We start from the raw sequence: 16,465 nt of genomic DNA, 5'->3' as shown, positions 1-16,465 counted from the left end.
TGATTTCAAAATTTATGACCAGTTTGAATGCCACTAACTTTAGGGGAACCCTGGGCAAACGGCCATGTAGATAATTCCAACTACAGAAAATGAGGAATAACACGCCCTTGAAAAAAGGTCACCTGATGGACCTAAATGTTACATTAACTATGTGTTGTTATACCAGAAGCCATGATTGTGTTCTCTGACATTAATGGTCATTGTAGAAATGCCCCCTACATCGATGATTATTGGAACGTTGCCGCCCTTGCATTGGTGGACGATGTAGGTGGTAGATCCATCCAGCATTGCTATCTGCTCAAGGAACCACCAGAGACTTTAGGAAGAACCCTGGTGGAGTAACACGGATTGCAAAATGTATGGCTAATTTAAATGCCACAAATTTTAGGGGAACTCCGGGCAAGTGGCCACGTAGGTAACTCCATCCACAGAAAATGGGGATTAACAAACACTTGGGAACAGTCAACCTGACGGACCAAAATATAGTACACTTTCAATTTATTTATTACAGGAAGTATTGAAAAAACAAATAGGTTATGACATTCTAGATAGGAGGTTCCCGCAAACTTTTTTCACTTACGAGCAACATTCAAATTTAGGAAGAGGAATGGAGTTAACCAGCACCAAAGTGAACATATTCATAAGAAATACTTTGATTACATTCAAGCAGCCACGTTATCCAATAGGAAGACACAGGGAAATGGTTTTCCCGGAAGACTTGAAAAAGTATTTATAGATATTTACACTTCTTGTCTTCAACTGTCCTTTGATTTTTCCAAGGTACCTCATACACCAAGAAAACACACTTGGCAATAACACACTGCAAAAAAAGAACATACAGCAAAATTAATGAATCAACCAAAATGGTATATAAATTCTGAGTCCTAAGTCAGGTGGTTGGTACTTCAACATCTACAGGTGAAGGTTCATATAGAACATATCTCCAAAAAATCCTAAACAAGGAAGTTCATACTTCAACATCTACAGGTGAAGGTTCATATAGAAAATATCTCCAAAAATCCTAAACAAGGAAGTTCATATTTTCTATATGAACCTTCATCTGTAGATATGGAAGTATGAACTTCCTAGTTTAGGATTTTTAGGAGATATTTTCTATATGAACCGTCATCTGTAGATATCGAAGTATGAACTTCCTTGTTTAGGATTTTTGGAGACATTTTCTATATGAACCTTCATCTATAGATATTGAAGTATGAACTTCCTTGTTTAGGATTTTGGAGATATTTTCTATATGAACCTTCATCTGGAGATATGGAAGTATGAACTTCCTTGTTTAGGATTTTTGGAGATACTTCAATATCTATAGATGAAGGTTCATATAGAAAATATCTCCAAAAATCCTAAACAAGGAAGTTCATACTTCAACATCTACAGGTGAAGGTTCATATAGAAAATATCTCCAAAAATCCTAAACAAGGAAGTTCATATTTTCTATATGAACCTTCATCTATAGATATTGAAGTATGAACTTCCTTGTTTAGGATTTTTGGAGATATTTTCTATATGAACCTTCATCTATAGATATTGAAGTATGAACTTCCTTGTTTAGGATTTTTAGGAGATATTTTCTATATGAACCTTCATCTGGAGATATGGAAGTATGAACTTCCTTGTTTAGGATTTTTGGAGATACTTCAATATCTATAGATGAAGGTTCATATAGAAAATATCTCCAAAAATCCTAAACAAGGAAGTTCATACTTCAATATCTATAGATGACGGTTCATATAGAAAATATCTCCTAAAAATCCTAAACAAGGAAGTTCATACTTTGATATCTACAGATGACGGTTCATATAGAAAATATCTCCAAAAATCCTAAACAAGGAAGTTCATACTTCGATATCTACAGATGACGGTTCATATAGAAAATATCTCCTAAAAATCCTAAACAAGGAAGTTCATACTTCGATATCTACAGATGACGGTTCATATAGAAAATATCTCCTAAAAATCCTAAACTAGGAAGTTCATACTTCCATATCTACAGATGAAGGTTCATATAGAATGTGCCCCCGCAAACATTCTGAGCCCTAAGTCAGGAAAATCAGACTTTAACAAGGCTCAAAATTTCAAGTTCACAACCACTACCCAGACCTTCAGAGTTACTCGCCACCAGTTGAACCACCCCACCCCTGCCCCGCCCCCGCCCCTAATTCCTAAATACGCCCTCATAAATTATCTCATGAAATGACACTGTTAAATGTTATATGCAGAATAAAGTTACAAAAATAAATACATGGCTCAAAAAAATTTAAGAAACACTCTGAAAACCCATCAGATCTCAATGGGGAAGAATCTCCTGCTGGATCTCTATACTGACATGGACGGGGTGATGGGTGAGGAATGTAGGGACGCCCCATCGTTGGATGGAAATGAAAATGATCGACCTACAGAGGACTGAATTCAAAGACACCCCGAAAATCAAAGTGAAGAAATGATGCAGCAGGCGAGTCCATTTTGCTGAAATGTCATTGCAGCAACTCAGAATGGTCCTCAGTAGTCTGTGTGGCCCCCACGTGCTTGTATGCATGCCTGACAACGTCGGGGGAGGCTCCTAATGAGACCACGGATGGTGCCCTGGGGGATTTCCTCCCAGATGTGGAACAGGGCATCACTGAGCTCCTGGACAGTGAGGTGCAACCTGATGGCGTCGGATGGACCGAAACATGATATCCCAGAGGTGTTCTATTGGATTTAGGTTAGGCGAGTGTGGGGGCCATTCAATGGTATCAATTCCTTCATCCTCCAGGAACTGCCTGCATACTCTCCCCACATGAGGCCGGGCATTGTCGTGCCTCACTGCACCAGGAGATACCCAGGAACCCACTGCACCAGGAGGAACCCAGAACCCACTGCACCAGGAGGAACCCAGGACCCACTGCACCAGGAGGAACCCAGGACCCGCTGCACCAGGAGGAACCCAGGACCCGCCGCACCAGGAGGAACCCAGGACCCGCCGTACCAGAAGGAAACCAGGACCCGCCGCACCAGGAGGAACCCAGGACCCGCCGCACCAGGAGGAACCCAGGACCCGCTGCACCAGGAGGAACCCAGGACCCACTGCACCAGGAGGAACCCAGGAGCCGCCACACCAGGAGGAACCCAGGACCTGCTGCACCAGGAGGAACCCAGGACCCGCTGCACCAAGAGGAACCCAGGACCCGCCGCACCAGTAAGGACCCAGGAACCGCCGCACCAGTAAGGACCCAGGACCCACCGCACCAGGAGGAACCCAGGACCCACCGCACCAGGAGGAACCCAGGACCCACCGCACCAGGAGGAACCCAGGACCCACCGCACCAGGAAGGACCCAGGAGCCACTGCACCAGGAGGAACCTGGGACCCGCCACACCAGGAAGGACCCAGGAGCTGCCGCACCAGGAGGAACCCAGGACCCACCGCACCAGGAAGAACCCAGGACCCACCGCACCAGGAAGGACCCAGGAGCCTCTGCACCAGGAGGAACCCAGGACCAACTGCACCAGGAGGAATCCAGGACCAACTGCACCAGGAAGAACCCAGGACCCACCGCACCAGGAGGAACCCAGGACCCACTGCACCAGCGTAGCGTCTGACAATGGGTCCAAGGATTTCATCCCGATACCCCACAATGCACTGCTCCCTTACCACAGGTCAGGTGCAATGCTTTGGCAAATCACAGTGCACGAGGACGTCACAAGGGGGCGGGGTGACCCAGCCCCCTTGTGACTGCATTTAAGAACTGTCATCCCGGTGCAGCTTTCAGATGGTGGGAGCCGGCGTTGAGTGAGGAGCGTTTCTCTTTTTTCGGGTCGGCACCGGCGGCGGGCATGGCGATGGACGTTGGATCTACTTCGAGGGACATTTTTTAAGTTTCTGTTTTTAATAAAGGACTTGTCAAAGTCTGTCTGTCAGTTTTTTTTACACTACACTTTTTTTTTGTGAATGGGTAGGGATACCATGTACCCCATACTCATTCACATGGGGGGGGGGATCTGGGGGCTCCCTTGTTAAAGGAGGCTTCCAGATTCTGAAAAACCCTCCCCCATAACCACCAGCCGTGGTTGTGGGGAAGAAGTCCTTGTCCCCATCAAGATGGGGACAAGGTGCTTTGCGGGAGAGCCCTAGTCTGCCCCAAAGCACCCCCCCATGTTGAGGGCATGTGACCCGGTACGGTTTTGGGGGGCATACCCACTTTCCTGACCTGCTGGGCTGCATGCTCGGATAAGGGTCTGGTATGGATTTTGGGGGGTACCCCCATGCCATTTTTTTTTATATTTTTGCTGTGGGGGTTCCTCTGTAAATCCATATCAGACCTGAAGGGCTTGGTATGGATGGGGTTGGGGGGGAACCTCACTTATCGCATACCCAGAAGTGGATGGAATTAGTGAATTGTCCCGGTTTGACATTCGCTAGGTTCGAATGTTCGACTGCAAACCAAACGGGGGAGGGGGGGGGGCGGCCCATCACTAGTGTAGATCAGATTTCTGTGACAATAATGATGTGTGCAGAGAAAATAATAAACCGACTACCTTGGATGATGACGGCACCGAACACGATGGATGACTCTGACTGTACTTCTTACAATCTGTCCCCACCAACACGATGGTCAGGTTATACTTCATCCCAGAAACCACCTGAAGAGGTATGAAGGTAACATGAGAATCATGGATCATTGTGTTCAAGACGGGACTCTGCAAATGTATCAGTACACAGGCCACATTGTATCTTTCACAAATATTCATTGGCAGGAAGAATCCCCCCTTACATCAGTGTCCCCCTTACATCAGTGTCCCCATCAGAGTCCTTCCTTACATCAGTGTCCCCATCAGAGTCCTTCCTTACATCAGTGTCCCCATCAGAGTCCTTCCTTACATCAGTGTCCCCATCAGAGTCCTTCCTTACATCAGTGTCCCCATCAGAGTCCTTCCTTACATCAGTGTCCCCATCAGAGTCCCCCTTACATCAGTGTCCCCATCAGAGTCCTTCCTTACATCAGTGTCCCCATCAGAGTCCCCCTTACATCAGTGTCCCCATCAGAGTCCTTCCTTACATCAGTGTCCCCATCAGAGTCCTTCCTTACATCAGTGTCCCCATCAGTGTCCCCCTTACATCAGTGTCCCCCTTACATCAGTGTCCCCATTAGAGTCCTTCCTTACATCAGTGTCTCCATCAGAGTCCGCTGTACATCAGTGTCCTCATCAGAGTCCACCTTACATCAGAGTCCCCTGTACATCAGTGTCTCCATCAGAGTCCGCCTTACATCAGTGTCCCCATCAGAGTCCGCCTTACATCAGTGTCCCCATCAGAGTCCCCCTTACATCAGTGTCCCCATCAGAGTCCTTCCTTACATCAGTGTCCCATCGGAGTCCCCCTTACATCAGTGTCCCATCAGAGTCCCCCTTACATCAGTGTCCCCATCAGAGTCCGCCTTACATCAGAGTCCCCCTTACATCAGTGTCCCCCTTACATCAGTGTCCCCATCAGAGTCCCCCTTACATCAGTGTCCCCCTTACATCAGTGTCCCCCTTACATCAGTGTCCCCATCAGAGTCCTTCCTTACATTGGTGTCCCCATCAGAGTCTTCCCTTATATGAGTGTATCCCATCACTGTCTCTCCATATATCCGCATCCCCATCACAGATATTTATTACCTCAGCTGTCCCCATCAGAGTCCCCCCCTTACATCAGGGTCCCCATCAGAGTTCCTTCTTACATTAGGTCTCCAACAGAGTTCTTCCTTACATTAGGTCCTCATCACAGTCCCTCTTTACCTCAGGTCCCCCATCAGAGCCCCCTACATACATCAGGTTTCCATTAGAGCCTTCCTTCATCAGGTTCCCCATCACAGTCCTTTATTACCTCAGCAGTCCCCATCAGAGTCCCACCTTACATCAGCTCCCCGATAAAGCTTCCCTTACATCAGGTTTTCCATCAGAGTCCCTGAATACATCAGGTCCCCATTAGAGTCTCCCCTTACCTCAGGTCCCCATCAGAGTCCCCCCTTACCGCAAGTCCCCATCAGAGTCCCACCTTACATCAGGTCTCCATGAGAGTTCACCCTTACATCAGGTGTCCCATCAGACTCCCGCCTTACCTCAGGTCCCCATCAGAGGCCCACCTTGCATCAGGTCCCCATCAGATTTTCTCCTTACATCAGGTTCCCCATCAGAGTCCCTCCTTGCCTCAGGTCCCCATCAGAGTACCACTCTTACATCAGGTTCCCCATTACAGCTTCCCTTGTTTCAGGTCCCCATCAGAGTCCCACCTTACATCAGGTCCCCATCAGAGTCCCCCAATACATCAGGCCTCCATCAGAGTTCCCCCTTACATCAGGTGTCCCATCAGACTCCCGCCTCACCTCAGGTCCCCATCAGAGTCCCCCCTTACCTCAGGTCCCCATCACAGTCCCCCCCTTACATCAGGTTCCCCATTAGATTCCTCTGTTACGTCATGTCCCCCATCAGAGTCCCTGCTAAACTGAACAAGCTGAAGTGAGAAGCTGATTGGCTCCCATACACCGCTGTGCCAGATTCTGAGTGCTCCGGTTTTAGTAAATCCCCCCACTGTATCCAGTATCAAGTGTATTTCCACCTTTGCAGATACATTTGAGACCCCCACCCCCATTATATGTTTGTTATGTGTTCCCATTCGCACAGCATACCTAAAAATTATTTTTGAAAACCTATTTTTTATCCTTCTATTTGTATCTTTGGAGCAGGTTTACACACCGACCTCTGTAGGGAGCTTGTATGGTGCAGAGTAACTTGTACTGTTCTCATTTAGGGACCATTGAAAGTGCATTGCACAATACAGAACCCAAGCCTCCATATATTTTTACCCTCTAGTAGGACAGACAGCGTAGATCTAATTTGCAACTGATAATGAGATCTGCCAGCACAGTACAGGCAGGCTAAATGTGGCAAGCAACCTCCCCCAAGACTCCTACTTACCATTACATTGAAGAGGAGAGTTAAAGTAGTTGTAAAGGCAGAAGGTTTTTTTTTCTATTCACTCGCACCTCATTGGCTCAGATATAGCAGCAGGAGCTGTTGGCTATCAATCAGAGCCAGTAACGAGGGAGTGTGGGGGGGGGGGGGGCGAGGCCAAGCCCCGCTCTGTGTGTCTAATTGAGCAAGCACACACACGAGTGTCCCCAGAGCAAGCGGCTTGCTATGGGGTCAATGGGTGAGGGGGAGGAGCCCAGAGCGCCAGCAGGGGACCCGAGAAGAGGAGGATCTGGGCTGCTCTGTGCAATACCATTACACAGAGCAGGTAAGTATCACGTTTGTTATTTTAAACAAACAAAAAAAAAAAACCCTTACTTACTACTTGAAGCAGATTTTTCTTTCATTATTAGAGTTTTCAGAAAAGGGCATGACAATTTTTTAAATATTTTTTTTTAACCACTTCCCATCCGGCCCATGTATATAAACAGCCGGACAGCAGCAGTGCAGGGTCAGGTGGCCATTTATAAATGTCCTGCCCACCCCCTGCTTGTGTCACTTCTGACATCATTGCTTACTACGTGTGAAATCTGTGAATGATCACCGAGATCACATGGTACAGGGCTATTCACAACAGCCTTGTACCATGTGACATGCAGTGACCAATCGCAGCTCACATAGTAGTTCTCAATGGCTGCAAGAATGCAGCCAGAGAGAAGGAGAAATGATTGCTTTTTACAGCCTTTATGGGTGTAAAAGCAAGAAGTGTAAAAAAAAAAAAACATCTTAATCACCCCCCACAAGTAGTACAGTGTCACTATCTAAAAAAAATAAAAACAAATAATAATATAAAAAAATAAAATAAAAATGTAAAAAAAATAATTTAGAAAAATTATAATTTTGGGTTATTTTTATTTTACTAAAAAGATAATGGAATAAATTTTGGCCAAGATTTATGACGAAAGATTATTTATTTGCAAAATGTTAAAAACACTTTTTTTCAAAATTTTGGGACTTTCATTTATATAGCAATAAAATAGAAATCCCAATACCACCAAAATAAAGTTTTATATGTCTCAAAAAAATATAGGTACAGTGTTGCATGACCGCGCAATTGTCATTCAAAGTGTGATAGCGCTGAAAGCTGAAAAGTGTCCGGACTGGAAAGGGGAGGAAAGTGTCCGAATTGGAAGGGGGGGAAAGTGTCCGGACTGGAAGGGGGGGAAAGTGTCCGGACTGGAAGGGGGGGAAAGTGTCCGGACTGGAAGGGGGGGAAAGTGTCCGGACTGGAAGGGGGGGAAAGTGTTCGGACTTGAAGGGGGGGAAAGTGTTTGGACTGGAAGGGGGGAAAAGTGTCCGGACTGGAAGGTGGGGAAAGTGTCCGATCTTGAAGGGGGGGAAAGTGTCTGGACTGGAAGGGGGGGAAAGTGTCCGGACTGGAAGGGGGGGAAAGTGTCCGGACTGGAAGGGGATGAAAGTTTCCGGACTGGAAGGGGGGGAAAGTGTCCGTACTGGAAGGGGGGGAAAGTGTCCGGACTGGAAGGGGGGTGAAGGTGTCCGGACTGGAAAGGGGTGAAAGTGTCCGGACTGGAAGGGGGGTAAAGTGTCCGGACTGGAAGGGGGGGAAAGTGTCCGGACTGGAAGGGGGGGAAAGTGTCCGGACTGGAAGGGGGGGAAAGTGTCCGGACTGGAAGGGGGGGAAGTGTCCGGACTGGAAGGGGGTGAAAGTGTCCGGACTGGAAGGGGGGTGAAAGTGTCCGGACTGGAAGGGGGTGAAAGCGTCTGGACTGGAAGGGGGGGAAGTGTCCGGACTGGAAGGGGGGGAAAGTGTCCGGACTGGAAGGGGGGGAAGCGTCCGGACTGGAAGGGGGGGAAAGTGCCTGGACTGGAAGGGGGGAAAAGTGTCCGGACTGGAAGGGGGTGAAAGTGTCCGGACTGGAAGGGGGGAAAAATGTCCGGACTGGAAGGGGGGGAAGCGTCCGGACTGGAAGGGGGGGGGGAGCGTCTGGACTGGAAGGGGGGGGGAGCGTCTGGACTGGAAGGGGGGGAAAGTGTCCGGACTGGAAGGGGGGGAAAGTGTCCGGACTGGAAGGGGGGGAAAGTGTCCGGACTGGAAGGGGGGGAAAGTGTCCCACCATAGGAGGGACAGGTTATACATTCTTATATTCCAGTTTAGAAGACTGAATGTATACAGTGAGTACAGTTTCCCCTGCTGCAGCGAACACCTTTAACAAATATTAAGAGGGCCCCTTAATCTTGAGTATTGCCCCCCCAATAATACACCAAACACATATAAAGACCACCATAGAAGGGACGGGTTACATTTTCTCATATTCCCATGTAGAAGACTGAATGTATACAGTGAGTACAGTTTCCCCTGCTGTGGCGAACACCTTACCTGCTGAAAAGCGTCTTCGAAGGAAATCATCTTGGCTAGGTAGATACTATCGCTCTTCACGTTGTAATGAGCGACGCAGAATTGCGCCACATTTTGTATTTCCTTGCTGTTTTTGTTGGCAGGAGTCCACCCTCCTACCACCAACCCCCTGAGAGGCAGGGGAGCCCACAGCAAGAATATGAGAAGAACTCCAAGACCAGTCATGATGGTTTTCTCTGTCACCACCACTCTGTGACATTGTGGGGAACGCCATCATATATGAGCGCTGAGCCCCTCCCAGGATACATTGTCTCCGGCCAGCTGCCGTGTCAAAGTAGGAGTCATCTTGGCAGGGACCGGAGACCAGGAGGGAGGTTAATTCATCGACTTGGCAATGTGAACACGGGTGTGTGTCCCTTAAAGTGAACCGATGTTTTGCAAATGACAAGTAAATGAACAGGTTTACATTAAAGGGGTGACTAGAGGCAGGTCCCCCCACTCTAGCCATAGACATTCCAATGGATGCCTCAAATGTACAAGTATGGAGAAATAGACGACATTCCCCCATCCCACCGAGTTCTGTGTGTGGCATAATTGCACTTCAAGATGTAGGGATGTTAAACTTAAACCTAAAGAATGCAGGAGTCAGGAGTATGTAATGTACATGGTACAGGGGTCAGGAGTATGTAATGTACATGGTACAGGGGTCATGAGTATGTAATGCACATAGTACAGAGGTCAGGAGTATGTAATGTACATGGTACTGGGGTCATGAGTATGTAATGTACATAGTACAGGGGTCAGGAGTATGTAATGTACATGGTACAGGGGTCATGAGTATGTAATGTACATAGTACAGGAGTCAGCAGTATGTATTGTATATGGAACAGGGGTCAGGCGTATGTAATGTACATAGTACAGGGGTCAGGAGTATGTAATGTACATGGTACAGGGGTCAGACATACTGTATGTAATGTACATGGTACAGGGGTCAGACATACTATATGTAATGTACATGGTACAGGGGTCAGGAGTATGTAATGTACATAGTACAGGGGTCATGAGTATGTAATGTACATAGTACAGGGGTCAGGAGTATGTAATGTACATGGTACTGGGGTCATGAGTATGTAATGTACATAGTACAGGGGTCAGGAGTATGTAATGTACATGGTACAGGGGTCAGGAGTATGTAATGTACATGGTACAGGGGTCATGAGTATGTAATGTACATGGTACTGGGGTCATGAGTATGTAATGTACATAGTACAGGGGTCAGGAGTATGTAATGTACATGGTACTGGGGTCATGAGTATGTAATGTACATGGTACTGGGGTCATGAGTATGTAATGTACATAGTACAGGGGTCAGGAGTATGTAATGTACATGGTACAGGGGTCATGAGTATGTAATGTACATGGTACTGGGGTCATGAGTATGTAATGTACATAGTACAGGGGTCAGGAGTATGTAATGTACATGGTACAGGGGTCAGACATACTGTATGTAATGTACATAGTACAGGAGTCAGGAGTATGCCATGTACATAGTACAGGGGTCATGAGTATGTCATGTACATAGTACAGGAGTCAGCAGTATGTAATGTACATATTACAGGGGTCAGCAGTATGTAATGTACAGTACATGGTGTGCAGGGGTCAGACATACTGCATGTAATGTACATGCTACAGGGGTCAGGCATGTGTAATGTACATAGTACAGGAGTCAGGCATGTGTAATATACATAGTACAGGGGTCAGGAGTATGTAATGTACATAGTACAGGAGTCAGGAGTATGTAATGTACGTATATTACAGGGGTCATGAGTATGTAATGTACATGGTACAGGGATCAGCAGTATGTAATGTACATATTACAGGGGTCAGCATATGTAATTTACATATTACAGGGGTCAGCAGTATGTAATGTACATGGTACAGGTGTCAGACATACTGCATGTACTGTACATGGCACGGGGGTCAGGCACATGTAATATAGATAGTACAGGGGTCAGAAGTATGCAATGTACATAGTACAGCAATCAGGAGTATGTAATGTACATAGTAAAGGGGTCAAGAGTATGTAATGTACATGGTACATGGGTCAGGCACATGTAACGTACATAGTACAGGGGTCAGGAGTATGTAATGTACATGGTACAGGGGTCAGGAGTATGTAATGTACATATTACAGGGGTCAGGAGTATGTAATGTACATGGTACAGAGGTCAGGAGTATGTAATGTACATGGTACAGGGGTCAGGAGTATGTAATGTACATGGTACAGGGGTCAGGCATATGTAATGTAAATGGTACAGGGTCAGGTGTATGTAATATACATAGTACAGGGGTCAGGAGTATGTAATGTACATGGTACAGGGGTCAGGAGTATGTAATGTACATGGTACAGGGGTCAGGAGTATGAAATGTACATAGTATAGGAATCAGACATATGTAATGTACATGGTACAGGGGTCAGGAGTATGTAATGTACATAGTACAGGAATCAGACATATGTAATGTACATGGTACAGGGGTCAGCAGTATGTAATGTACATAGTACAGGAATCAGACATATGTAATGTACATGGTACAGGGGTCAGGAGTATGTAATGTAAATAGTACAGGAATCAGACATATGTAATGTACATGGTACAGGGGTCAGGAGTATGTAATGTACATGGTACAGGGGTCAGGAGTATGTAATGTACATGGTACAGAGGTCAGGAGTATGTAATGTACATGGTACAGGCATCAGACATATGTAATGTACATGGTACAGGGGTCAGGTGTATGTAATGTACATGGTACAGGGGTCAGGAGTATGTAATGTACATAGTACAGGGGTCAGTAGTATGTAATGTACATGGTACAGGGGTCAGGAGTATGTAATGTACATAGTACAGGGGTCAGGAGTATGTAATGTACATAGTACAGGAATCAGACATATATAATGTACATGGTACAGGGGTCAGGTGTATGTAATATACATAGTACAGGGGTCAGGAGTCTGTAATGTACATGGTACAGGCATCAGACATATGTAATGTACATGGTACAGGGGTCAGGTGAAAGTAATATACATAGTACAGGGGTCAGGAGTATGTAATGTACATGGTACAGGAATCAGACATATATAATGTACATGGTACAGGGGTCAGGTGTATGTAATATACATAGTACAGGGGTCAGGAGTATGTAATGTACATGGTACTGGGGTCATGAGTATGTAATGTACATAGTACAGGGGTCAGGAGTATGTAATATACATAGTACAGGGGTCAGGAGTATGTAATGTACATAGTACAGGAATCAGACATATGTATTGTACATGGTACAAGGGTCAGCAGTATGTAATGTACATAGTACAGGAATCAGACATATGTAATGTACATGGTACAGGGGTCAGGAGTATGTAATGTACATGGTACAGGGGTCAGGAGTATGTAATGTACATGGTACAGGCATCAGACATATGTAATGTACATGGTACAGGGGTCAGGTGTATGTAATATACATAGTACAGGGGTAAGGTGTATGTAATATACATAGTACAGGGGTCAGGAGTATGTAATGTACATGGTACGGGGTCAGGAGTATGTAATGTACATAGTACAGGGATCAGGAGTATGTAATGTACATGGTACAGGGGTTAGGAGTATGTAATGTACATAGTACAGGGGTCAGGAGTATGTAATGTACATAGTACAGGAATCAGACATATATAATGTACATGGTACAGGGGTTTAGGTGTATGTAATATATATAGTACAGGGGTCAGGAGTATGTAATGTACATGGTACAGGCATCAGACATATGTAATGTACATGGTACAGGGGTCAGGTGAATGTAATATACATAGTACAGGGGTCAGGAGTATGTAATGTACATGGTACAGGGGTCAGGAGTATGTAATGTACATGGTACAGGGGTCAGGAGTATGCAATGTACATAGTATAGAAATCAGACATATGTAATGTACATGGTACAGGGGTCAGCAGTATGTAATGTACATAGTACAGGAATCAGACATATGTAATGTACATGGTACAGGGGTCAGGAGTATGTAATGTACATGGTACAGGGGTCAGGAGTATGTAATGTACATGGTACAGGCATCAGACATATGTAATGTACATGGTACAGGGGTCAGGTGTATGTAATATACATAGTACAGGGGTCAGGTGTATGTAATATACATAGTACAGGGGTCAGGAGTATGTAATGTACATGGTACGGGGTCAGGAGTATGTAATGTACATAGTACAGGAATCAGACATATATAATGTACATGGAACAGGGGTCAGGTGTATGTAATATACATAGTACAGGGGTCAGGAGTATGTAATGTACATGGTACAGGCATCAGACATATGTAATGTACATGGTACAGGGGTCAGGTGAATGTAATATACATAGTACAGGGGTCAGGAGTATGTAATGTACATGGTACAGGGGTCAGGAGTATGTAATGTACATGGTACAGGGGTCAGGAGTATGTAATGTACATGGTACAGGGGTCAGGAGTATGCAATGTACATAGTATAGAAATCAGACATATGTAATGTACATGGTACAGGGGTCAGCATTATGTAAAGTACATAGTACAGGAATCAGACATATGTAATGTACATGGTACAGGGGTCAGGAGTATGTAATGTACATGGTACAGGGGTCAGGAGTATGTAATGTAAATAGTACAGGAATCAGACATATGTAATGTACATGGTACAGGGGTCAGGAGTATGTAATGTAAATAGTACAGGAATCAGACATATGTAATGTACATGGTACAGGGGTCAGGAGTATGTAATGTACATGGTACAGGGGTCAGGAGTAGAGATGAGCGAAGTATTCAAAAATTCGATTTGACTGATTCGGCGAAATCGTGGAAAAATTTTGATTCGAGTCGAATATATTCGCTGCGAATTTAACTTATAAAAAGGGTGTTTCTAGGCTTCAGAGAGACTTCATATTAGTGCAGAACACTGTACCTTTAATTTAAATGCCCTTGGAGTCTGCTGGGGAAGAGAAATAATACTGTCAGTCAGTATGACATGCAGATGAGTGCCGTCGATCTTAGAATCACCGCACACTTCACTCATTTGGGCAGTCACGGGGCCAAAACCAGAGTGTGGAGCCACAGTGTGGCGGTGGAGGCAGCAGCAATGGGAGGCCATACAGCACCCTATGACAAAAATGGAACCCACCAGCAGTGTGAGGAGACCTGAAAGTGGCACATGGCAGAGTGTGGCGATGGAGACAGCAGCAATGGGAGGCTGTACAGGGACCCATGACACACTCTGGACCTGGCAGCAGCATGAGGAGGCGGTACAGGGGCCCATGACAGATTACGGGTCTGGCAGCAGCATGAGGAGTTGGTACGGGGGCCCATGGCAGATTACGGGCCTGGCAGCAGCAATGGGAGGCCGTACAGGGACCCATGACACACTCTGGACCTGGCAGCAGCTTGGGGAGGCGGTACAGGGGCCCATGACAGATTACGGGCCTGGCAGCAGCATGAGGAGTCGGTACGGGGACCCATGACACACTCTGGACCTGGCAGCAGCATGAAGAGGCGGTACAGGGGCGCATGACAGATTACGAGCCTGGCAGCAGCAACTTGGACAGGAGGACGTTCAACTTCTACACCGTCGGGTGCGTGCTCGCAAACTGTTGTCTCTTGGAAACGGATTCCAAGAAAGACTGCTGACGGAATCCGTGAAGAGGAGTAGCAGGAGAAGGAGCATCTGAACGAGCGGAATATGCCAACAAGCGACAACAGGGGCCCATGACAGATTACGGGCCTGGCAGCAGCATGAAGAGTCGGTACGGGGGCCCATTGCAGATTAGGGCCTGGCAGCAGCTATGGGAGGCCCGTAATCTGCCAGCACCCTATGACAAAAAATGGAACCCACCAGCAGTGTGAGGAGACCTGAAAGTGGCACATGGCAGAGTGTGGCGATGGAGACAGCAGCAATGGGAGGCCGTACAGGGACCCATGACAGACTCTGGACTTGGCAGCAGCATGAGGAGGCGGTATATAGGGGCCTATGGCAGATTAGGGGCCTGGCAGCAGCTATAGGAGGCCCGTAATCTGCCAGCACCCTATGTCAAAAAATTCAACACACCAGCAGTGTGTGAGGAGACCTGAAAGTGGCACATGGCAGAGTGTGGCGATGGAGACAGCAGCAATGGGAGGCCGTACAGGGACCCATTACAGACTCTGGACTTGGCAGCAGCATGAGGAGGCGGTATATAGGGGCCCATGGCAGATTACGGGCCTGGCAGCAGCTATAGGAGGCCCGTAATCTGCCAGCACCCTATGTCAAAAAATTCAACACACCAGCAGTGTGAGGAGACCTGAAAGTGGCACATGGCAGAGTGTGGCGATGGAGACAGCAGCAATGGGAGGCCATACAGGGACCCATGACAGACTCTGGACTTGGCAGCAGCATGAGGAGGCGGTATATAGGGGCCCATGGCAGATTAGGGGCCTGGCAGCAGCTATGGGAGGCCCGTAATCTGCCAGCACCCTATGTCAAAAAATTGAACACACCAGCAGTGTGTGAGGAGACCTGAAAGTGGCACATGGCAGAGTGTGGCGATGGAGACAGCAGCAATGGGAGGCCGTACAGGGACCCATGAGAGACTCTGGACCTGGCAGCAGCATGAGGAGGCGGTATATAGGGGCCTATGGCAGATTAGGGGCCTGGCAGCAGCTATAGGAGGCCCGTAATCTGCCAGCACCCTATGTCAAAAAATTCAACACACCAGCAGTGTGAGGAGACCTGAAAGTGGCACATGGCAGAGTGTGGCGATGGAGACAGCAGCAATGGGAGGCCGTACAGGGACCCATGACAGACTCTGGACTTGGCAGCAGCATGAGGAGGCGGTATATAGGGACCCATGGCAGATTAGGGGCCTGGCAGCAGCTATGGGAGGCCCGTAATCTGCCAGCACCCTATGTCAAAAAATTCAACACACCAGCAGTGTGTGAGGAGACCTGAAAGTGGCACATGGCAGACTGTGGCGATGGAGACAGCAGCAATGGGAGGCCGTACAGGGACCCATGACAGACTCTGGACTTGGCAGCAGCATGAGGAGGCGGTATATAGGGGCCCATGGCAGATTAGGG

At 47.0% G+C, this 16,465-nt stretch overlaps 1 protein-coding gene across 1 annotated transcript; it reads right to left on the bottom strand.

Annotated features, from left to right (window-relative positions):
- Nucleotides 1-481: 481 nt before the first annotated feature.
- Nucleotides 482-9,552, bottom strand: LOC149438018 (cystatin-like). The gene is made up of 3 exons (XM_089660336.1): nucleotides 9,349-9,552; nucleotides 4,536-4,640; nucleotides 482-820 (listed from the first exon to the last, which is right to left on the bottom strand). The coding sequence occupies exons 1-3, from the start codon at nucleotides 9,550-9,552 to the stop codon at nucleotides 731-733; spliced, it is 399 nt and encodes a 132-aa protein (XP_089516462.1). The 3' UTR covers nucleotides 482-730.
- Between the last annotated feature and the right edge of the window lie 6,913 nt (nucleotides 9,553-16,465).

Source organism: Staurois parvus, unplaced genomic scaffold, assembly GCF_062004578.1.
Source record: "Staurois parvus isolate SC_StPar_1 unplaced genomic scaffold, SC_StPar_1.0 ptg001225l, whole genome shotgun sequence".
In the NCBI taxonomy this organism is placed as follows: domain Eukaryota; kingdom Metazoa; phylum Chordata; class Amphibia; order Anura; family Ranidae; genus Staurois; species Staurois parvus.
Note: the sequence above shows the minus strand (reverse complement) of the source record. Positions and strands in the feature narration are given on the sequence as shown.